Genomic DNA, 20,805 nt, shown 5'->3' with positions numbered 1-20,805 from the left:
AAACATTCACACTGTACATTTTTTGTTTAAATCCAATACTACTATTAATATTCTTAAACAATTATATTTATAATATATTTCTTCCCCTAAACAGCTAGCTCTGTCAGCACTGTTGCCATTGTTTGCACTGTTAGCGCTGCAAGCGCCGTTAGCTGTTAGCCGCCTGCTTAGCCGACACCATGTTGAGGGCAGTGCGGAAGCAAATCCTCAATTGTGCTCTGAATTTTTAATTTAGTACCGTTAAAAATAAACGTCTTATTTGAGTTGAAGATGAATTTAGTACTTTTTGTTTATTTGCTATATTTTGCTAAATAATTTCAAAGGTCACGCAGCTGCAGTTTTGGTCTCTTACTGCAGGATATGTGTTTGTACACATTCAGAACAACAGCATTAACGTTGTGTTGCTAACAGTGCAACTTTCCACTTGAGCAAACATATTGGTATGAAATTGTTCAGGAGTTTAACACACACACACACACACACACACACACACATACACACACACAAAAGTTGTATCAAAATATCTGCTCTTCTTCTTGCTGCTCTTTCTGTTCCTCACTGTAATGCAGGTTGGAATTCTACCCGACAGGAAGTCACACCTAACGAGCTAAATTATTTTTAAGATGGAGCTCCTCACAGGCAGAATGTTTCCAACATGGAGGAAGCTCTGTGCTTTTTGGCTGCTGCTGCCTTCAACCCACTGTGAGGGAGATGGTTAAAAATTGCTGTAAGTAGCTGCATGCACACTGTCAGATCTAAAAGGGGGAATCCTCCCTCCCTCCTTCCCTCCCTCCTTCCTTTTCTCCCTCCCTCCCCCTCTCTCTCTTTCTCTCATCTTATCTCCACTCTCACGATGCACAAATCCACTGGTCCGGTGCTCTACAGAGGCACTATCTAGTTCATCTGAGCCAGTTGTGGGAAGGCTTTCAGTCACAGCTACTGCGAGAGGTGAGTCATTATTTATCTCTGTCTCTCCTCTCATGATGGATTTTACCTCAGAATTTCACCACCTCTTTTCATTCTTAAATTTTTTTTTTCAAAACTGTCATTTATAGAAGATCTGATTCAACACTGGCTAGAAGTGTGAGCAATTTTATAGTGACATCATCATAATTGATTATCGTTTTTTGTCACTGAACTTGTCTCTTTCTGGATTACATGGCTGAACATGTTGCGGCTGCATGATATTTTAAGGTTTTTTTCTTGTGATATTTAGATTATATTTATATATATATATTTATTTTCTACTTTTTGTTTGACGAATCTGTTTGACCAGAATAATATGTCATGATCAACTACTAACAGCTTCATACAAACCTATAAATCATACTATATTTGTATGAATTTTATTCTAAACTTATAAATCCCCACATCATCACAAGGCTATAAACAAACCTTATGGGCTAACACTTGAATTTTGCACGTCTTACTCTTGTAACCAACAACAATGATTCAAATGGGGTATAAAACAGCTTTTAATAGCTTTTTGTGTGTGATGGACTCGAAGCTGTGCAGCATGTGCTGATGTGCCACACAGTTTAATGGGTCTCATGGGTGAGACTGTGTGGCACAAAAACAGTGCAAATGAGTGACACAGTGAAAAGTAAGAGACCCCTCATTTATTGGCATTAAGAAAATCTAACAAATGCCATACCCATTGTGCAGGAAACACGGTGTTTAGTCACCACAGTGGCAAAGCAACAGCAGTGAGCATCACTCTGCGCAAGTAGAGGAGCTGGCTTTGTAGGCGCTGACCTGAATCTGGTTCCTGATAAACACATCCCCTGCTGGGGGAACAAAAACTCGCCTCATTTCAGCTTGTTTATTTGGTGTTCGTTGTGACAAGTATGTGCGCTTCTCTGTGGCATCTGCGGAAGAAGAGATGTGTGGCAAGTCACTTTATTATAGCTCATGTAAATAGTGACTCATGGCACGCTGGTTTTGAACAGAGCGTAATTGGAAAACAGCTGCAAGGAACAGAATGGCATCGGTTCAATGTGGGTCTCCAGCTCCCTTAATTTGTCAGGTAGTTAATCCAAAAGATGAGCCAACAACACACATTACTATCTGGTATTTTGTTAATAACAGTTTCACTAATGGGTTTCAAGGAAATATCATCATATATGATGGTATCATGATATAAGATTACAGAATTTGTATCTATATTGTGGTCCTAGTTTGTTCTTTTTTTGTCATAGCTTTGTGGAAATTTTCACATTATATGTAATTATTTTGTTGTTGATAATTGCAACCAAGTTGCTGTTGGTGGCAACCACCAACCACTAATTACCATTAGACTACAAGCCAAGAAAAGCGTAGTCATCACTTGAATGAGGATTAGTATAAGCTTGTTCCCAGTAAATGTATTGTTCCTTACAATCAATGTACTTCTTCAAATTTAAGATGCATATTTGCCTACTGTTTTTTAAGAACACATTGAAACACTACTGTTGTGGACCTTAAAATGTTAACTGTACTGGCATAAGTCTATGCACATCAGATAACTTGTAACATTGACCATATATAAGAAACCATAAAGTATCATTATGCAATTCCTTTACTTTCATATTAAAATAGTTTTCAACTAGCCTATATACTACAACAGCACAACATAATTCCTGAATATTAGTTATGGATTCCTCAGGATTTTCTGTAGCCCCTTCTGGACACACCTATTAAAAATGTCTGCGCCGCTGCGTCTCGGAGAAAAAGTAAATGCCGTTTAATACTGTGTTTGTGATAGTGTAGCCATGGCAACCTTTGAAGAGGTGATTATGAATATAATGTTTTGCTATCGTCCGTGTCATTGTCATTGGATACAGTCACATCATGAGATCGGCTGCAGATTGAGATTCGATGGATGTGTTGGATCATCTTTGTGCTGCCCACGCAGATCAGTGTGAGAGGAGGCTCAGCAGCGCTCTCTGCTACACTGAGCTTTTAAAATCCTGACAGACAAAAGGCAGTCAGCAGGACTGTACTTCAATTTGAGCAAATTGGAGAATAAAATGTCAAGTAGATAAACTTGCAATAGGCTTTTATAGATAGTAGTATGTGGAGCCCCATATATATCAATATCAATCAATATTGAATACATCAAATAATAGGCTACCTTTAGTTATACAAGTCAAATTAAGTGTAAAAAGAAATAAAAAAATGTATAATCAAAGCGTTTTATTCTTTTACTTTAGCGCCAATCAGTTGATAGAATAAAATAAAACCTTTGTATGTATGTGTGACATCAGTGGAGTCATCCAGAGGACCGTGTGGCTAGCTAGCTCTTGTGATCATATGGGTAGATAGCTAAAGATTGCCTTTTCAGCTAGCTACCAAGCTGAAGTTAAAGCAATGGCATGCTGCGTTCCATTTACCTCGAAAATTGGAAGTTGGAGCAGGGAATCATGTCACATTAAGCACAATAAGTTTAAAAAAATGTAATGGGGTTTACTCAAGCCAGGTTAGCCATTGTTATTACGCCAGTATTTTGGGCATACAAACAATGCAGCAACATGTCCACATATAAGTTGGACAGTACTGTATCTATGACTGATTTACTGAGACACAAAAAAGACAGAAGTGCAAATAAACAGCATATTACTACATATATTTTACTGTTGATGCTCAGAGCAGCCATCTTGGATTTTGAGGTTGGGATTGGTGGGGTTCGTCCGACTTTCGGAGTCGGAATCAATGTTCCAGTTGAAATTTCCAACTGGGAACTCAGAATTTCCAACTTCCCAGTTCAAATGGAACGCAGTGTATATCATCCATAAATTGCATATTGTTGTAGCATTATATATATTTATAAAAGTCTTGAAACAGTAGCAAAAGTTTGCAAGCTAACGCTTAAAAAGTTAGCTAGCTCACACTACTAACTGTAAAAGTTCCCAAACACCTTATGCCTTTATCGTTGATTTTGTAGCCAGTCTCCCTTGGTGTCCCTGTGGTGCACTTGGGCACGGGGTGGGATCACAAAGAACAGGCCCGAGTGAGTTATAAGCGGAGCAAGAAGTTTTAAGTGATTCACAATTTTTAGTGGGGCTTTGTGACTGAACTGTTTTGTATGTGTCAGTCTCCAACATGCCTTTTGATGTAAAGAAGAAATTGTGTAGAATAATTAATCTATACGACACGTTTGATGTGCGCATAAACACGGGGTGTTCTGTGGTTATATTACAACGTGCTGATGCTGGATGCCAAAAATGCAACCAGCTGATCTGTTGTGCGTCATTGTGGTTTTATAGTGTGCAACATCACTCCAGATGGAACGGATGCCTGCTGCCTTTCAGATGACTGTCAGGAGAGTCCCCAATATAATACTGTCAAAAACTAAATTACGCATACCAATTTCATCATCAGGAGCGATGACCCTGCAGTCGGTACACACAGCAGAATGTACGACTTCCCCGATACCGAATCTCATTAACTCATTTACAAAGTTGGCAGCCCTGACCCTAATTTAAATACAACTTTATTGTGACATATTGACATTTTCTAGATGTGTGTGATTTGACGTTTCTTTTCTCACTGTGTCAAAGAAAATAAAAAAGTCAAACCCACACTAATTCCATGTGGGTCCCCCATGAGTTGGCCCAAGCTCACAGCACTTTTGCTCTTTAGGGCTCCAATGTGGGTCTTCTGTGGGCAGACCTAGTCACTGTGATGTCAGCCATTGTTTTGTCAACTGCCATTTTGAAAGCTCAATTTGGGCATTTTGACGATCGTCATCTTGGTTTCTGGCCGTCGCCATCTTGGTTTTTGCAACAAAAAGTACAACTGAACGCTGAATAAAACATTTTTGGCGACCATAATGTTACAATGAACTGAAAACACACTCTGAAAGGGTTAAAGTCCTAAGACGAAAACGCGGACAACTCCCAGACCGGACCACACCGTGGTAGCATCCTGTCAATCACAAGTTAGCCCCTCCCTAAAGCATACCCTGCTTTATTGTCTATTTGACTCTAAATGGGACCATAATTTACTAAATGAACATCATGCCGAATTGAAGAAGACATAATAAATCAAGTGAGAAGTAGGGTCATTTTCAGTATGGGTCATTCGCCCCTGATGGCCATTAGAAAGAATGCAACTTTAAGTCACTTCTGCATTGGCTTCACTTTTCAGATCCGAAGGTTGCTACCTTGCCTATAGCCACGCTTAGCTTCTTATCATCAGCATTAGGAAAACTGGAAATATAAATGACATATTTTGCAAAACAGACTAGGAAATTTAAAAGATAAATAGAACAATAAAGTCCAAAGGTTTAAATCTATTTTATCGAATAATTGCTACTTTAAAGTAAAAGTATATATTTATTACACTCCAGTTATGTTCTTCACTCTCTGATAACCTTTCATTACATTTAATCAGTCGGGGCTCCATCTTAGTATATTCTTATGTCTAATGGCTACTTTTAACTCCACATTTTGACTGTACCATACAACCAGCCGGTTTGTTGAGGAAAAATACAACAGTTACCTCATTTCCTTTCATATACTGTATTGTGGTAGATGTGCAAACAGCCCTTGCTCACAAGTTGTTCCTTTGGTCTGATTAATATTTCCAAGTGATTATGTATAATTACAGTGTTGTGCTGTGCATAATTGATGATTTCCTGCCATCTGAATGAATAATGTAGGGCACATCAAACACAAACCTACACCTGGGATCCTCTGGGTTTTTTGGGGGGATTTCAATTCCCATTGAAATTAACCCCAAAATGGGCTCATAAATGTAACAGCTATTCATGTGTTCTATTTTATTCCACAACGTGAGCCTTCTCATTCACAATAATAAAAAGTCTGCATGCGTGGGCTGAGAGCATAGTTATATAAGCTCTTACGTCACAATTTAACATGTCCACATGTTACTTTTAGAACCCGTTTTGATAGTGTGCATCAATGATCAATGGCGGACCTTTGAAGTCTGACAATAATTAGTTGTCAGAAGCTTCAAGATGTGTTTCTTTTTGATCTTTATGATCAAGGTGCGGGTCTTCCATTCTGATTTGTGACAGTTACAAGGTCCCAGCCAGAGTGAATGATGCTTAGGTACATGACATTGATCGTAACTGAGAGCACAATTTACGCAGTACGATATCATGCATCTTCACATGGGAGCAGCCACACATCACACGGTGCCCTCTGTCTCTGGCATCACGTCCTCAAACAGCAACACAAGTCGGATCACAGCAGCAGGAAACGTATAGCGAGATGTGTAGACACGCCACAGCAGAGAGTACAGGTGGCTACCATCTGCAGAATAATATGAAGAAGTATATCTCCATAATGGGTCGTGTTGTTGACCTCGCTACAACAAAAATGCCAGGGGATAGATTTCCAAGTATGTTTCCATTACAAACAGAGCCCTCTCTTACGCAGCCAGAAGCATTTGCAACAAAACATTTGGAAAATTGGTTTCGTCACGGTGTTTATCTTGAAATTAATCGGCGTAGAATACAATTTTAGAATGAACAAAATGCTTTGACGTCTGCCAGCATGCTCTATGAAGTCATATAAATGTGAAAAGTTTACAAAATGTTACTGGAGGGGATTCATGGGTTTACACTGACAAAAAACAAAGCAGCAACCCCTCATATGTCTTCTTGGTAGCTGAGTTTGTTCGGTTAATATTTCAAAGAGTGTCATGCTGTTATGACTTGCAGCTACTGCTATTTTGCATCATCTGAGGATGAATTGATTATAAGAGGATGGGCCCCTGGGCACAAATACATAAAATTCCACAAAGACAGACCCCCGCCGCAGGCAGAGTCGTGTTGCTCTTGATCAGTTTCCATCTTTATTTGTGAGATTTTAAGTATTACACCTAAACATATATTTTGTTCCATGCTTGAGGTGAAGACCTTGTTTAAAACCTCGCAAAAACTTCCTACCATAGCTGGTCCCCCACACTGATCTTTTCTTTCCAGGGATAATACATAAAACACAATAGGGCTGTTGCTCCCAACCTGTTTTGTCACAGCTCAAAGAAAATGTAAATAGAAAATGTAACATGAACTTTTCTTTTCTTGCCAAATATATGTCAGGAAAAGTATTTTTACATTAAAATCCCCATCAACTCTTTTCTCTTCTGTAAAGTGGTTTCAAATGTTTGATGACTCATCCGTATCAGGAGGGTTTACAAGAATTAATAAAATAAAAGGGTGCAATGCATGCTTTTCCAACCTCATAGAACCAGAAAAGCTGCCATGTGCTGGTTACCGTGATTCACGTCGTGAAATCAGTTGTACACGCAGCGCTGTCCAACTTTTATCTGTGGACATGTTGCCATGTACCACCTAATTCCTTGTTATCATCGGGACATTTCTGAGAGTTGAGGAGGTTGATGACTCCGACACCTGCGGTAGGTGATGTCACTCATAAAATGGACCGACTTCACCGAAGTGGCAGATTCCCAGCTGTCATACTATATAAATTTAGATTGCGCTACTAATTTTTATTTTGGCTCAATTAATTTTAAGTTGCTATATTATGAGTAAAATATATATTTCAAATAAAGATATAATCAGACTCATTGGCGCCTAATAACGGACTATGAATGGGATCAGGAACAAAAAAGAAGCAATCTTTAAACAAAGACTGTCACTTCACGACAAGAAATGTTAATACTGGTCTCTTAAAAAACATAATCCATCCAGTGCCACTAATGCAACAAATCTTAATTCATAGCTCTGTCTAAAGCTGACAAGTCTGAACTACAGTGCAATGTCTAAATTAACAATTCTTTTATTTTCACCTTTTTTAAAAAAAGAGAATGCATTTTCTTTTCCATGTTTTACTTTAAGCATCACATGATTTTTCGCTCTTTTCCTGCCATCACTCAGAATCATATATGGGAAACATCAACAAGTAGGATAGCAGTCATTCCAACAGGACAGATCTTGTGATGTGTTCTGTATATTTTGGAAGAACATCACGTGATACTATTATTAAAAGATAATAAACGGATGTGAGAAACTGTTTATACACTCTGAAAAGACTCGCCTATAATGAAATATAATCTCTCGAACTACTAGGATTTGAACGTCATCGGCACTTGCAAATAGCTTCAACATAAATTATACTTGAGTCTTGACTTCTCGTCTTTCAAACAGCTTAAGATAACTTCTGCGTCAATTAGTGCCAGGAAAAATGTAATTCCAATTATGCTGATAGGATTCATATTTCCTGCAATTATTGTGTTGAAAGTGCATACATAACAGCGGCAACTTGTCATAACTACTCAAACATACTGTCTTTTTCATTTGGCCATGCAGCAAAGGTTAATTGCTGTAACTAATGTACTGCTCGTGTAACTTTGTAATGGGATTTGGATAATTACATTCTGCTCACTTGAGACAGACGTGAGACAGGTTATGGTGGGTATAATGGAGAATTAAGTTAAGCGCTCAACTTGTGCTTGTATGGCTTTGTGTTGGCTATCCACTCTTGATGTTTTTTTTTATCAGCTTTCAGCAGCAGCTCCTGTCCTAGAAACGTGACGTGCACCACATGACTGAAGAATTAAGTAAAAAAGTTTATATAACCCCTGTGCAAACATATAAGCAACTCTAATAGTTAAGTGAAGAGTTAAGGGAATAGGTCACCCACAAAATTAGCATTTGTGAATCTATTACCCACGCCGTATTGCCTTGCCTCCACAGTGAACAAAGAAAAAGAAAAAGTGTTGACGAATTGAAGTAGCTGTAAATGGGAGTGCATTTATTAACCAACAGGAAAAATGTGTAAAAAAAAAAGCTGTTTACAATCTCTCACACAACTCGTGCCGTATAATCCAAGTCTCCTTTATCTAATCATATGCTCACTTCTTCCCAAACACTGAGAAAAACATGGGGTGATTAATCGATACACAAATGGTCATTATGTGGGAGAAGTATTCCTTTAAAGCTATTTACAGCTTATCTCATCACATCTCGTCAGCTGAGGCCAGGACACTGAGGCTTCCTTGTGTCCCATTCGCAATGTGTCGCGACCAAAAATGGAACGTCGAAAACAAACTTCAGTGCTTTTTTTGTTTTAGTTTCAGCTGAGACTCACTGACGTATATTGGCACATAATTTGAATGCAGTGTGTAAATGTCTTTATTTATGTAAAGGAAAACACGTATTCGGGCACCAGGTGACGATTCAAAATATAAAATATAATGGATTATAATGGAGTAAGGCTCTCAGACATTCTGTATTGCTTTCAAATATTCTCACGGAGAACATCTTTTCTCATTTATTGTTATCTCTGCAAGTCAACACCTGTGTGGGCATGATTTACTCTCTTAGTCTTTAAACTCTTTAAATGTGCATGCGACAAGTTCGGAAGTGCCCCAATGTATCGCTGTTTGAACCAGAACATGTCTGGTGCCGGTCAACAAGCGCTTCTGCTCCCCTCTCTGCGTTGGTTCATTGCAAAGATAATGCGAATGTACGTGTATCTGTCCATTTGTCCACGGCTAATCTCACATACTGCTGGACCCATTAGCCTAATAAACTGTGCTCGAGGACCCTTCAAGGTTTCGGTCTTTCACAATTTTTGGTATAAGCTAATGTATTGACTGTTTCAAGCCTGATTTATACTTGCCGCATCCGCGAAGGTCGCAAAGTCCACATGGCCAAAGTGACATCACATCATCGGACACACCCCTACGCAGGTTTCTGCCCCTTCCGTGCACATCCAACATTTTACACCTACATCAATGCGGATGGGCGGAGAAATTTGAAAACGTTGAGGAGCTTTGTGGATGTCTGTTTGCTGCAAAGAGAGACCCACACAGAGTATAAATCAGGGGTCGCTAATAGGCGGACCGCGGTCCGGGTCCGGACTCAGACGCCGTTGTATCTGGACCAGGGACCTAAAACCGATAGATAATTGAGAATTATTAAATTTTGACGGAACGCTTTTATTTTAACCGGCGCAGCTTTTTCAGCCTTTATGGCACTTGTTCAGCGGCGTAAATCACGTCACGTGATGCAGCTCAGCCAATCAAATATGGGTATTCTGACAAGTTTCCTGACTCAAGTGAGATGTACACACACATGGGGAAGATGAGGAATGAGAACGAGGAGTAGGAGAATTATTACGTGAGTCAGAGAAGTTATTTCACATGAAGTCATAGAGACCAGAGTCTTTAACCAATAATGACCAGACTCTTATATGTTAATTCTTTCCACGGACAGTTTAAAACCAGTGTGTCTCATATGTTCAGAGACCGTGAAGATTATTAACCTCATACACCCGAGGGTTATTTTACTTGAGATGAGAAGAACATTTATTTATGTATTTCTATGTATTATTTATAATCCATCCAGTTAAATTTGAAAACTGAGAATAATAATTGTTAAAATATAATTGATGTGTACTTTCTTTATTTGATTTGACAGTTGTTGGGTTGGGCTAAGTGGAGAGCATGGCCACCTTTCAATCAGAGGGTTGGCGGTTCGATCCCCGGTTCCTGCTCTGCTAGTCTCATGTCAATGTGTCCTTGAGCAAGACACTTAACCCCAAAATTCCTCCCGTAGCTGTGCCTACGGTGTATAGATAGATACTGAAATGTAAGTTGCTTTGGATAAATAAAAGTGTCTGCTAAATGACTGTCATGTAATGTTGGCTACACAGAGATGTTATTACTATTACTAGGCTTCTTGAATGGCACTAAATAGCGCAAGTAATGTTCCGGAGCTTTGCCCGAGGAGATTTTCTCAATTTGGACCTTTTGGAATGTTAATTGAATACCCCCGGTATAAATGATGCAACATGTCCGTGTGATCGTCCTCGCGGATTGTATAACCGTTATTATATACTGTCATCAAATGCTGACTCCTTGCTCCTCTTAAAAGGCTGGTAGGGGCAGCAAGTGATCAACAACTGCTTCAACAGCCAAAGGCATTGACTGCAATTTGCTTGGCTATAAACAAGCTTTACCTAGTCTGTTGCAGGGGCCTTTGTTGTGGCTCAAAAATTGGCATCCATAGAAACATTTTTTCTTAACCAGTTGTCTCCAACCGTCTGCAGATTAATTCCTCATCTGATTATGATCCACTAAATCTAGGCAAAATGCGTTATTTTCATTATGTTCGCGTCCCTCTTGAGTATAAGGGAGCTGTGGAGGGACAATTGAGTGACACTCAGCTTCTTTATTTGGGAGGGAAGAGGGAGACACACCTGATGGAGATCTGCACAAGTGCACTTTTCTAGTCTGACTGTTTTACATCATTTCATAAAGGGAATTACCTAGAAATCTTAAATTTCTCAAAAAAAATATTGATCCCCGATAATACAATTCATCCGACCAAATCCACTGCAACAGTCTGACTAATTTTAGTTTGACAGATTTGTGTGTTGTGTAAACCGGCAGGTAAAACTGTCAAGTCTAGTCTCAAAGGAACAAGTGAGAAGTGGATGAGAAGATTTACCTACATGCTTTAAAACGTTAAAGCATGTAGCTACCACCAGCAGTGGCTTAGCTTAGCATAAAGACTGGAAACAGGGGAAAATAGCTAGCCTGGTACAAAATCTGCCTACCAGCGTCTCTGAAGCACACTCATTAACACCTTAGGTTAAGGAGCAGTGTGTACCATTTAGAGGGATCTATTGGCAGAAATGGAATATAATATTAATACGAATCGGTTGTATCTGCATACGGATAGGGTCCTCTTTACGGAGCCGGCCGCTATGTCTCTACAGTAACCCAGAATGGACAAACCAACCTGCTTCAGCTTCCCAACTGTGGACAGAAAACATATGGAAGACAATGTAGTTTTGTTCTCCAGGGCCAGAAAACACATCACGGGAAACCTCTGGTGGGGTTGAGGAGCTGCAGCATTTATTTCTGCACAAACTCTTCTGCTCTGCTGCCAACTCGTTCGTCTTACAACAGCTAAGAAAGGGCCATTTGCGTTTTCAAACATTTGCATCAGTCACCTTAGTTCTCATACACACTTGGCACACAGAAGAAGTATTAACTGAATGCAATCTGCAACCTCGCCGCCATACCAAATCCTACACAAAGCACCTTTAAAGAGATATGTCTTGTGAACACAGTGGAGTTGCAAGGTAACCAGTGGAAACTTAAAGTTGGGATGAAGTGAAAAATGCTTTTTAAACCCTTTTAGACCACTTCCCTTGTCGTATTGTGCACCTCTTTAACAATATGCACACAATCCAATAACTTGTTTTAAAATGTAATGCGTGCTTAGTGCCAATCAATTTCAATAATATCTTGATATCCATCCATCAATCAATCTGCGAATTTAAACAGCAAGCAAGGTGTGTGTGGTGCATAGACTGTGTATAAGAAGTGGACGTAGTCATCGTGACGTCACCCATTGGTTTGTGGACTGCAGTTTAGAAGCCTCGAGGTCGCTATCTTGGATTACGGCCGTTGCCATGTTTGTCTGTTTTTTGCAACTGACGATGAACTATAAACTCATGTTTACAATATTTCCTGAGGCAATACATTAAGTGAGAAGTAGAGTCATTTTCTCATAGACTTCTATACAATCAGACTTCTTTATGCAACCGGAGGAGTCTCCCCCTGCTGGTCAGTAGAGATATGCAAGTTTTAAGAGACTTCCGTATTTTATCTGAGCTGCAGTTAAAACCCGCAGGAATATGACACTGTCTCACATCGACATGTGTTTTGACATGTGGTTTTTTTTGCAGCCTGCTTGAAAGATGGCATCCGCAATAGAGCAGCAGTGATCTGGACAGAGCCACAGCAGGGATGAATCTGTCTGATGAGTCCTCCCACCAAGAGGAGTTGCTGCTGGGTAACTTCACCTTGGCTTACTCCTACTACCACCAGAACTACACACTCGCCCCCCCGCTGCATCCAGACAAGACCAGCACTTCCAAACCTGCAGCATGTGAGCAGGTCCACATCGCTGTAGAGGTAAACAGTACACATGGTACTGATCACCGAAATGTTTTTTTTGTTTATTGTATAATTTTCTTTTAATGTAAATTCAGATGAGACTCTACTGTTGAATACTGGTCAAAACTTTAACCTATACATATTATAATTAAACTTGAAACATGACATGCAATTATTTTCTGAACTTAATTTTTTCGCAGATGTGGCATTATCTTATCCAATATGTGCTAATCTGCATACATGTCCAGAACCAAAATCTGAACATTGAAAAAAAACAGGTTTAAAATTCTTCTTTCATTTTGTTGACATATTAGAGTCAACGGTTATAATGATTTTGGATATATCTCTGTATCACACCATAAATCAGAAAAATACTGTCAACAGGCATAAAAAGTATACAAAATTTGGCCATGTTTTAGAACTAAAATGTTGTATAAATCAGGCTGTGAATGATATATGATCAATACCCTCTGTAAAAACCTTCAGAATATAGAGATACATGAAACTCGAAAGTTTGGTGGATGTAAGAGCTACTGAAGTGGAGATTTCTGGATCACAGTCTGAGAAAAAACTAATTTAGAGAAAACAGCCTTTATGTTTTGTAAAATGACATTTTGAAAACACAACAGGTGAATATCGTAAAACATTTGTAATAGTAAGTAAGTTACATTGGTATCGCCATGACACTTACCCAGTTGATTAGTGACATTAAGACAATTATTGTGTGTCACAAGTTTTCTATAGGTTATAATAAAATATGCAAATCAAGCATTATTTAATTCTGGTACATTTGGGGAGAAATCTACAGACGCAAACAGACAAAGAAGTAAAATAAGCACCTACGTGTGTATTTGTTTTTTCTCCTCACTAGTCTGAAAGAATAAATGTTATGAAAGCTAAATAGCACAAAATCTCAACATTGACCAGTGCGTGAAAAAAATAGATATTCTGTTTTTCAATACTCTATTGTGCTCTACTGTACTACATTATTTTCTGCTACACTCAATTGCCCATTCACTATTACTACACCTTTCTACTGTAACTCTTACCTTGTTACTTATTGGTTCCCAACCTTTTTTTGTCACAAGAGTGACTTGGCCCTCTCGTATTGATTCTTTTTAATAGTTTCAAAGTTCTGATGTGTTAAAATACTTCAGGAAAAAACAAAAACAACGCCCGGGTTGGGAAACATACTCCATTTCAGGCCAGCCTACTATTCTGCTGATCTTCACTCTTCCAATTCTTCTCTCTTACACAGTATTCTGCTCTCCTCAGGTCTTTCTGATCCTGGGTATCATCTCCCTGCTGGAGAACATCCTGGTCATCACAGCCATAGTGAAGAACAAGAACCTCCACTCACCCATGTACTTCTTCGTCTGCAGGTAAACGGTTCAGCTGTTGAACACACACCATGGAATATATAATGTAATAGACTCAAAACAATCTTAATAGAGTCCATGCTGTTACATGTTCCCATAAATATACCAGCGGTGCAGGATTTAACTAATCCTTATATGATTTGTACGATATCTTATGAGAAGTTATTTAGTTATTTGTCGTGCGTTTTCCTACAAATGTCCAGCAACACGACCGATCGGTGTATCTGCACAAACCCCTGCAAAGTTTAGGAAACAAAACTACTTGGTTAGGTTCAGGAAAAGATCGTGGTTCGGGTTAAAATAACTACAGAAGTAGCTTCACTTTGGAACTGAATGAAACTGAATGAAAGCATCGCATATAAAAATAAAAGCTCATTTACACAGTAAAGTTCAGAGGTGTCAAAGTGGGCTTATTTCTAAAAGTGAAGATAATTTGCACATCTGGAGCTTGACAGAAACTGATTTTTTAAATATTGTGATGCAGGGTCTGTCTCTGCCTATTCATTTCGCTTTCAAAAATATCAAACAGTATGTGTTGCCAGAGGAAAGAAATCAATTCTGGTCATAAATCACAAATTAAAAGTGAAAGAATAAAATGCCATGTGGTCCGCCTGAGGCCTTTCTGAGATTCTTACAATCTCTGCTCAGAGTTTATACATAATTCTAGTTAATGGAAACACACTTTGCTTTTCCTGTTTTATATACATGTGATTGTACTGCAGACATTTGGATTCATGACAAAAGACATCAGTTGGATTGAGTATCACAAGTCACCAATTTGATGACTGCACCTGACGGGATTAAAACATGACTTGCACCTCAGTTTTGACATCAACACCAGTCAGACTGAGTGTCCACATAGTGGACACATTCACTGGCAGGGCTCTATCTTTAAAAAGAGATGTCTTTCAACTAGAAGCGCTAGGAAGAGTCATGTACACTACACACTATCCTCAATGGGAACAATTGAAAAGAGACGGTGACGCTCATATAAAGAGTCTTATGACGTGACAGATTTAATCCCCTGCTCAAAACCAAATCTAAAGAGTCTCAGCTGACACGCCAGCAGCGGGTTCGAAGACAGAGCAGACATTCAGGTCACTGTAGAGTTTTTTGGTCAGCAAAGGTTACGTTTCCATTCATGTGTATTTTAATGATTTCTCTGAGGCGACTTGAGTGTATCTCTACATGGAGTGACAGAGGAGAGAAAGAGAGGGTTATTGTAGAATGAGAGCATTGCTATCTTTCTCTATGTCACTATGACCTGCAATAAATCCACTGCCACAGCTCCATTAACAGTGAGCCAGTTGAGATGGTGTATCTTGGAATCACTCTTGACAATGAACTCAGCTTCACACATCTCCAGCTGGAAGATCGCTGCAGATCACACAAGCTCTCTTAGCTTTTCTTAAGATGTATATACTATATATAAAATATAAGAATAAATAAGCAACTTTGTTACATGCCACAATTAAATAAAATGGCTGTCACAAAAGTACCTGATTCAGTTAGAATTGGCTTCTGCGTTAATTAGCTTAGTGTGTGTGTTTTGTGCTGCTGAGCTAGCTATTGTGCAACTGGTTAGCCTTTGTGCTAACCAATTGTGCTACTGGGTTAGCTCGCGGAGCAGCGGCTCACACTAGTTCATTGGCTCTGTGGGTGTGTTTTGTGCTATCGGGTAAGCCTTTGTGCTACTGGGTTAGCCCTAGTGCTACTGGGTTGGCTCTAGTGCTCCTGGGTTAGCTCTAGTGCTCCTGGGTTAGCTCGCGGAGCAGCGGCTCACTCTAGTTCTTTGGCTCAGTGGATATGTGTCACTGTCAGCCCGTTTCTTAGTGTTTTATTCCAATTTTTTTGTGTTTATGTTTTGTATAAATTCCTCACAATTCCCCCCTAACTCACTCTTCAGAGTCAGTTTATTAAACAGTTGTGTCCATCAATGCATCATCTACTCATAACTGGTTGCCTTGTATATCTTAATCACACAGTACTACCACGTAATCTCAACAACACAGCAATGTTTAACACAAAATATAACAACTTTACAACCCAGCGCTCCTGAGCCTTGGGCTCTTATCGCCGTCCCCGGGATGGACCGAACTCTGTCAGATTTTTAAAAAAACAAGCACTTTTAATGCGTCCCGGACGCAACGTCCCCCCTGAATGTACCAAACTCGGTTGGTTTTTAAAAGAAAATGATCCCCTCTCACACACACTTAGAGTGTTGTTTCTCCGAGCTCTCAGGATCACTGGTCCGCTCGAGTCACTCAACACTTTGTTCGCGTAACAAACCGAGCCGCTTGGATTTTAAAGATAACAAAACACTGTTTAACGCCCCTGAACGCAGCGTTCTTTGACCGTACCAAACGAGGTTTGGTATTAAAATACAAAATAAGACAACAAACAAACCATTGCGCAGTAAATATCACACACAAATATTTGTAATTCAGCTTGCAAATGTGCCTCCGTATTTCATACAGTCTTTCAGCTGTTAAATTTACTTTAAATTTCAGGTCAATAGTACCTTACCAGCTTCCTGCGGCCTGTCCTCGGGCTCAGCCTTCAGAGGCGTTGAACACAGACATTTTCTGCTAGGTTTCCTATGTCTACCTATACAGATTTTATTGAAATGGTTCTGTGTACCTTCTTTTCGTGGCCACTCCGAAAATGGCCGTGCTCCATCTGACCGTGCTCCGTCCCTTCGTGGTCGCCAATTTCTGTTAGGGTCTCAACTCTCTTAGACAAAGGAAGGACGCATGTCTCCCACTTCTGCGTCTTTCGACGGAAAAGGTCTGAAGATGGCCCAGAATTCAGTTCTTGTCCCTCCAAAGTCTCTGAAAAGTTCTCATCTCACAACCATCGATCAGCTCAGTGATTGGCTGAAATCTGATAAGCTCCCCCTTGGCCTATGACCCATTGTTCTAGGCAGACGCCTCACTCAGCCAGCACGTATCCTTCCCTCGCTGCTGGCACATTCCTCAATGTGACACTCAATATACATAAATTACTCACATTTGTCTGTTGTTTAAATGGATTGCAGAGTTTTAAAACCCACCCTCGAGGGGATGGGCGTCTCAGGCTCTGCACTCTCCCTGTTTGCATCCTGTTTGCATCCTACCTGACGGGTCGATCCTACCAGGTGACCTGGAGGGGGGCCGTGTCGAAACCACTCATGCTGACTACAGGGGTTCCGCAAGGTTCAGTCCTGGGCCCCCTTCTCTTCTCGCTCTACACAACATCTCTGGGTTCTGTTATTCACTCGCATGACTTCTCCTACCATTGTTATGACGATGACACCCAGCTGGTCTTGTCATTTCCCCCCCGGTGACACCCAAGTGGAGACGCGCATCGCTGCGTGCTTGGCTGACATCTCGAAGTGGATGACGACACACCACCTCAAGGTCAACCTAGACACAACCGAGCTACTGTTCCTCCCGGGGAAGGGTTGCCCGCACTGGGACCTGTCCATCACCATTGATGATACCATGGTGACGCCGACTCGGACTGCGAGGAACCTGGGTGTGACCCTGGATGACCAACTGTCATTCTCAACAAACATTTCATCCGTTACACGCTCCTGCAGATTCCTGCTCTACAACATCAGGAAGATTCGCCCCTTCCTCACTGACGAGATGGCGCAGGTTCTCATCCAGGCTCTTGTCATCTCCCGCCTGGACTACTGCAACTCTCTACTCGCCGGAGCCCCGGCGACGGCCATCAGACCTCTGGAGCTTGTCCAGAAAGCCGCAGCTCGCCTGGTGTTCAATCGCCCCAAGTTCTCCCACACAACTTCCTTTCTCCGTTCTCTACACTGGCTACCTGTAAGAGCTCGCATCCAGTTTAAGACTCTGGTGCTAGCCTACAGGGCAGTGAAAGGAACAGCTCCTTCCTATCTCCAGGCCATGGTCAAGCCCTACACCCCCGCCCGACCACTTCGCTCTGCTGCCTCGGGGCGATTGGTTGACCCGTCACTCAGAGGTCCTGGCAGCCGATCGACCCGGTCACGGCTGTTTTCTGTCCTGGCCTCACAGTGGTGGAATGAACTTCCCACTGACGTCAGGACAGCGGAGTCGCTGCCCATCTTTTGGCGCAGGCTGAAAACCCACTTCTTCAGGAAGTGCTACCCTGAGCCTTCCACTTAGCACTTATTGTATTCATACTAGCTTGTTGCACTTATTGTATTTGTATTACTTATAGCACGAACTGTTTTTGTTTGTTTCTGCACTGTACTTTGGCTCTGAGTTATGCTCTGCTTCATGCTCTTAGATGCTTGTTTGGAAAAGGAAATGTACTTATGACTTCTGGTGACTAGTAGTTCTTTTGATTACCAATGTTGAATGCACTTATTGTAAGTCGCTTTGGATAAAAGCGTCTGCTAAATGACTGTAATGTAATGTAAAAATGTTTGTTGCCGGTGCCTCATTGGCTCATGTTGACCAATCACAGTACCCTTTACGGTAACACTTTATAATAACTCCATGCTATGAAGCATTAGTTAGGTATGAGTAAACACTTAATTCATCATTTATAAAGCATTGTTCCTACATTAACACTCATTAGTATACAATTTATAACAGTTATAAATGTTTTAATCTTGATTAATACACTTGTCTATTATGTGTTTCATGATTGTGTTTTCATACTTTATAAATGATGGATTCCCCATTTGTAAATTAAGTATTATATATATTACAAACCAATTATTAAGGAGTTGTAGATGATTAATTACATCATTTATAAAGTGTTAATAAATGATTAAGAACTTATTTAGTTGTGCATTATTCATGCATTTATATATATAATGATTTAGATATGCACTAATGGTTATGAACTATGTTAATATATGCTTTATAAATGTGTATTAATAGTGCAATTCATGATTAATTCAGGTATTTAATAGTCATTAGTTAAGTATTTTGTGTCACCTCATCTTAAGTGAGGACTATCTATGCCTTACAAAACATTTATAAATTACATTGAAAAGCCATCAGTGCCTCAAAACCCACAAACGTCTCAGTTATTTTCTCAACAGAAAAGGCAAATAGACAAAACACAAAGTGATCAAGAACATATCAATATTTATTACAAGATGCAAACAATATACTCGTAAATACAAACCTCTTAGCCATTCATTTATGTAAAAAACAAAACAAACAGATTCTCCTTCAGGAGAACATTGCTGCATATAAAACGCGTTCGCATTCACTCCACTCATATGAACAGATAAATGATAATCTAACATTGTCGTTATCATATAACAGCTAGTTAGCCAACTGTCTCCTGGATTGCTCTATTTACAACGGAGGTAACGCTGTAGCGTGCGTCGCCTCAAGACCTCTAGTTAGTCACTTGCTAGCTGGAAGGCTAGCTAGATTCTCATCCTCCATAATGTCTACGTTCCAGCGAACTAAGAAACATACTGACGGGCATACTGCTGACGGGCATTGGAGGCCCGTCAGCAGTCATTCTTTCTGGACCGGGTCCGCACGCCCTTTCAACTTAAGTCGCAATTTTCCATAGCGTAAGTGCGCTTCTGTACCAGTTCCTGAGCAAAACCTTTGTCCCACGTTGATGACGTGTAAAGCGGGCTTTTACTTTGTCCCACATTGGTGACGTATTGAAAGCGGGATTTTTCATTTCGCGGTTGTAAACAATGATCAGATTTGCCGCCTGCCATCGGGACATGCAACTGAAGAAAAGTGCGAACAGTGGAGATCGATATGCTTGGTTGAAATTACTAATTAAATAATTAAATGTAAACTAATATGCAAAGCTCCTGGCTAGCTCCAGTTGTACATTTACAAATGTTTTATATATAAGTGAGGCTTCATGTCAACACAGCAGCCCTCCATGTTGTTCTTTAAAAAAAGAGACTCCACGACACTAACAACATGAGAACAAAGTGAAGTGCTGCTACATTTAAAATAATTTTGACAAAACAAAGCAATATAATGTCAACTTACCTCCATGTCACTCATCACAGTAACCTCCCGTCAGTGTTTACAGTGGAGGCAGATGCCGGGATCCAAGTGAACCCACCAATAGAAACTCCTGGCTCATTCAGCAGCATGTGCCCTGCCCACTATGTCCAAACTCAACTCGTAGCTTTTAGTTTTGAAAGCGTAGGGGTTTTTTTTGAAAGCGTAGGTTTTCGTTTTGAAAGCGTAGGTTATTTTTAGGGGGGGGGGGGGGGGGGGGGGGGGGGGGGGGGGGGAGTGAGAGACAAACAAACTGAATTCTTCACCCAGTAAAGAGATCTTCGTCAGGGTTGCAATTTAAGTTCGACTTTATAGATATATAAATGAACTTGCCATTTGTGCTGGTGACGTGGTTCTAAAGTCTCCTACTGAAAAAGGACTACAGCAACAGCTGGGCATTGTTGAAAAGCACTGTCAGAACTAGAAACAGGCAGTAAATATAAAGAAAAGTTTTTTATTTTTCAAAAACGTCCTACATGTCAGGAGATTAAATCTACTATAAATAATCATATAATTGAACATAGTATAAATTAAAGGCCTTCCTTGCTATAACTATAACAGCATCC

At 40.2% G+C, this 20,805-nt stretch overlaps 1 protein-coding gene across 2 annotated transcripts in view; it reads left to right on the top strand.

The window, feature by feature from the left end:
- The first annotated feature begins 874 nt into the window (after positions 1 to 874).
- LOC137891295 (melanocortin receptor 5-like) overlaps positions 875 to 20,805 on the top strand; it is a 29,090-nt gene continuing 9,159 nt past the window's right edge. Inside the window, exons 1-3 of one of the 2 annotated variants that reach the window (XM_068735843.1) lie at positions 875 to 948; positions 12,675 to 12,903; positions 14,161 to 14,267. In XM_068735843.1, the coding sequence (XP_068591944.1) occupies positions 12,736 to 12,903; positions 14,161 to 14,267 (275 nt within the window). In that variant the 5' untranslated portion in view covers positions 875 to 948; positions 12,675 to 12,735. Of the gene's footprint in view, positions 949 to 12,674; positions 12,920 to 14,160; positions 14,268 to 20,805 lie in introns of those variants that run through there. The other variant, XM_068735844.1, reaches the window with a different exon arrangement.

The sequence above is a fragment of the Cebidichthys violaceus genome, unplaced genomic scaffold (genome assembly GCF_023349555.1).
Source record: "Cebidichthys violaceus isolate CVI_PGR_0920_01 unplaced genomic scaffold, fCebVio1.0.p SCAF_7, whole genome shotgun sequence".
NCBI classification, from domain to species: domain Eukaryota; kingdom Metazoa; phylum Chordata; class Actinopteri; order Perciformes; family Stichaeidae; genus Cebidichthys; species Cebidichthys violaceus.
The sequence above is the reverse complement of the archived record's forward strand: the minus strand, read 5'-3'. Positions and strand labels throughout refer to the sequence as shown.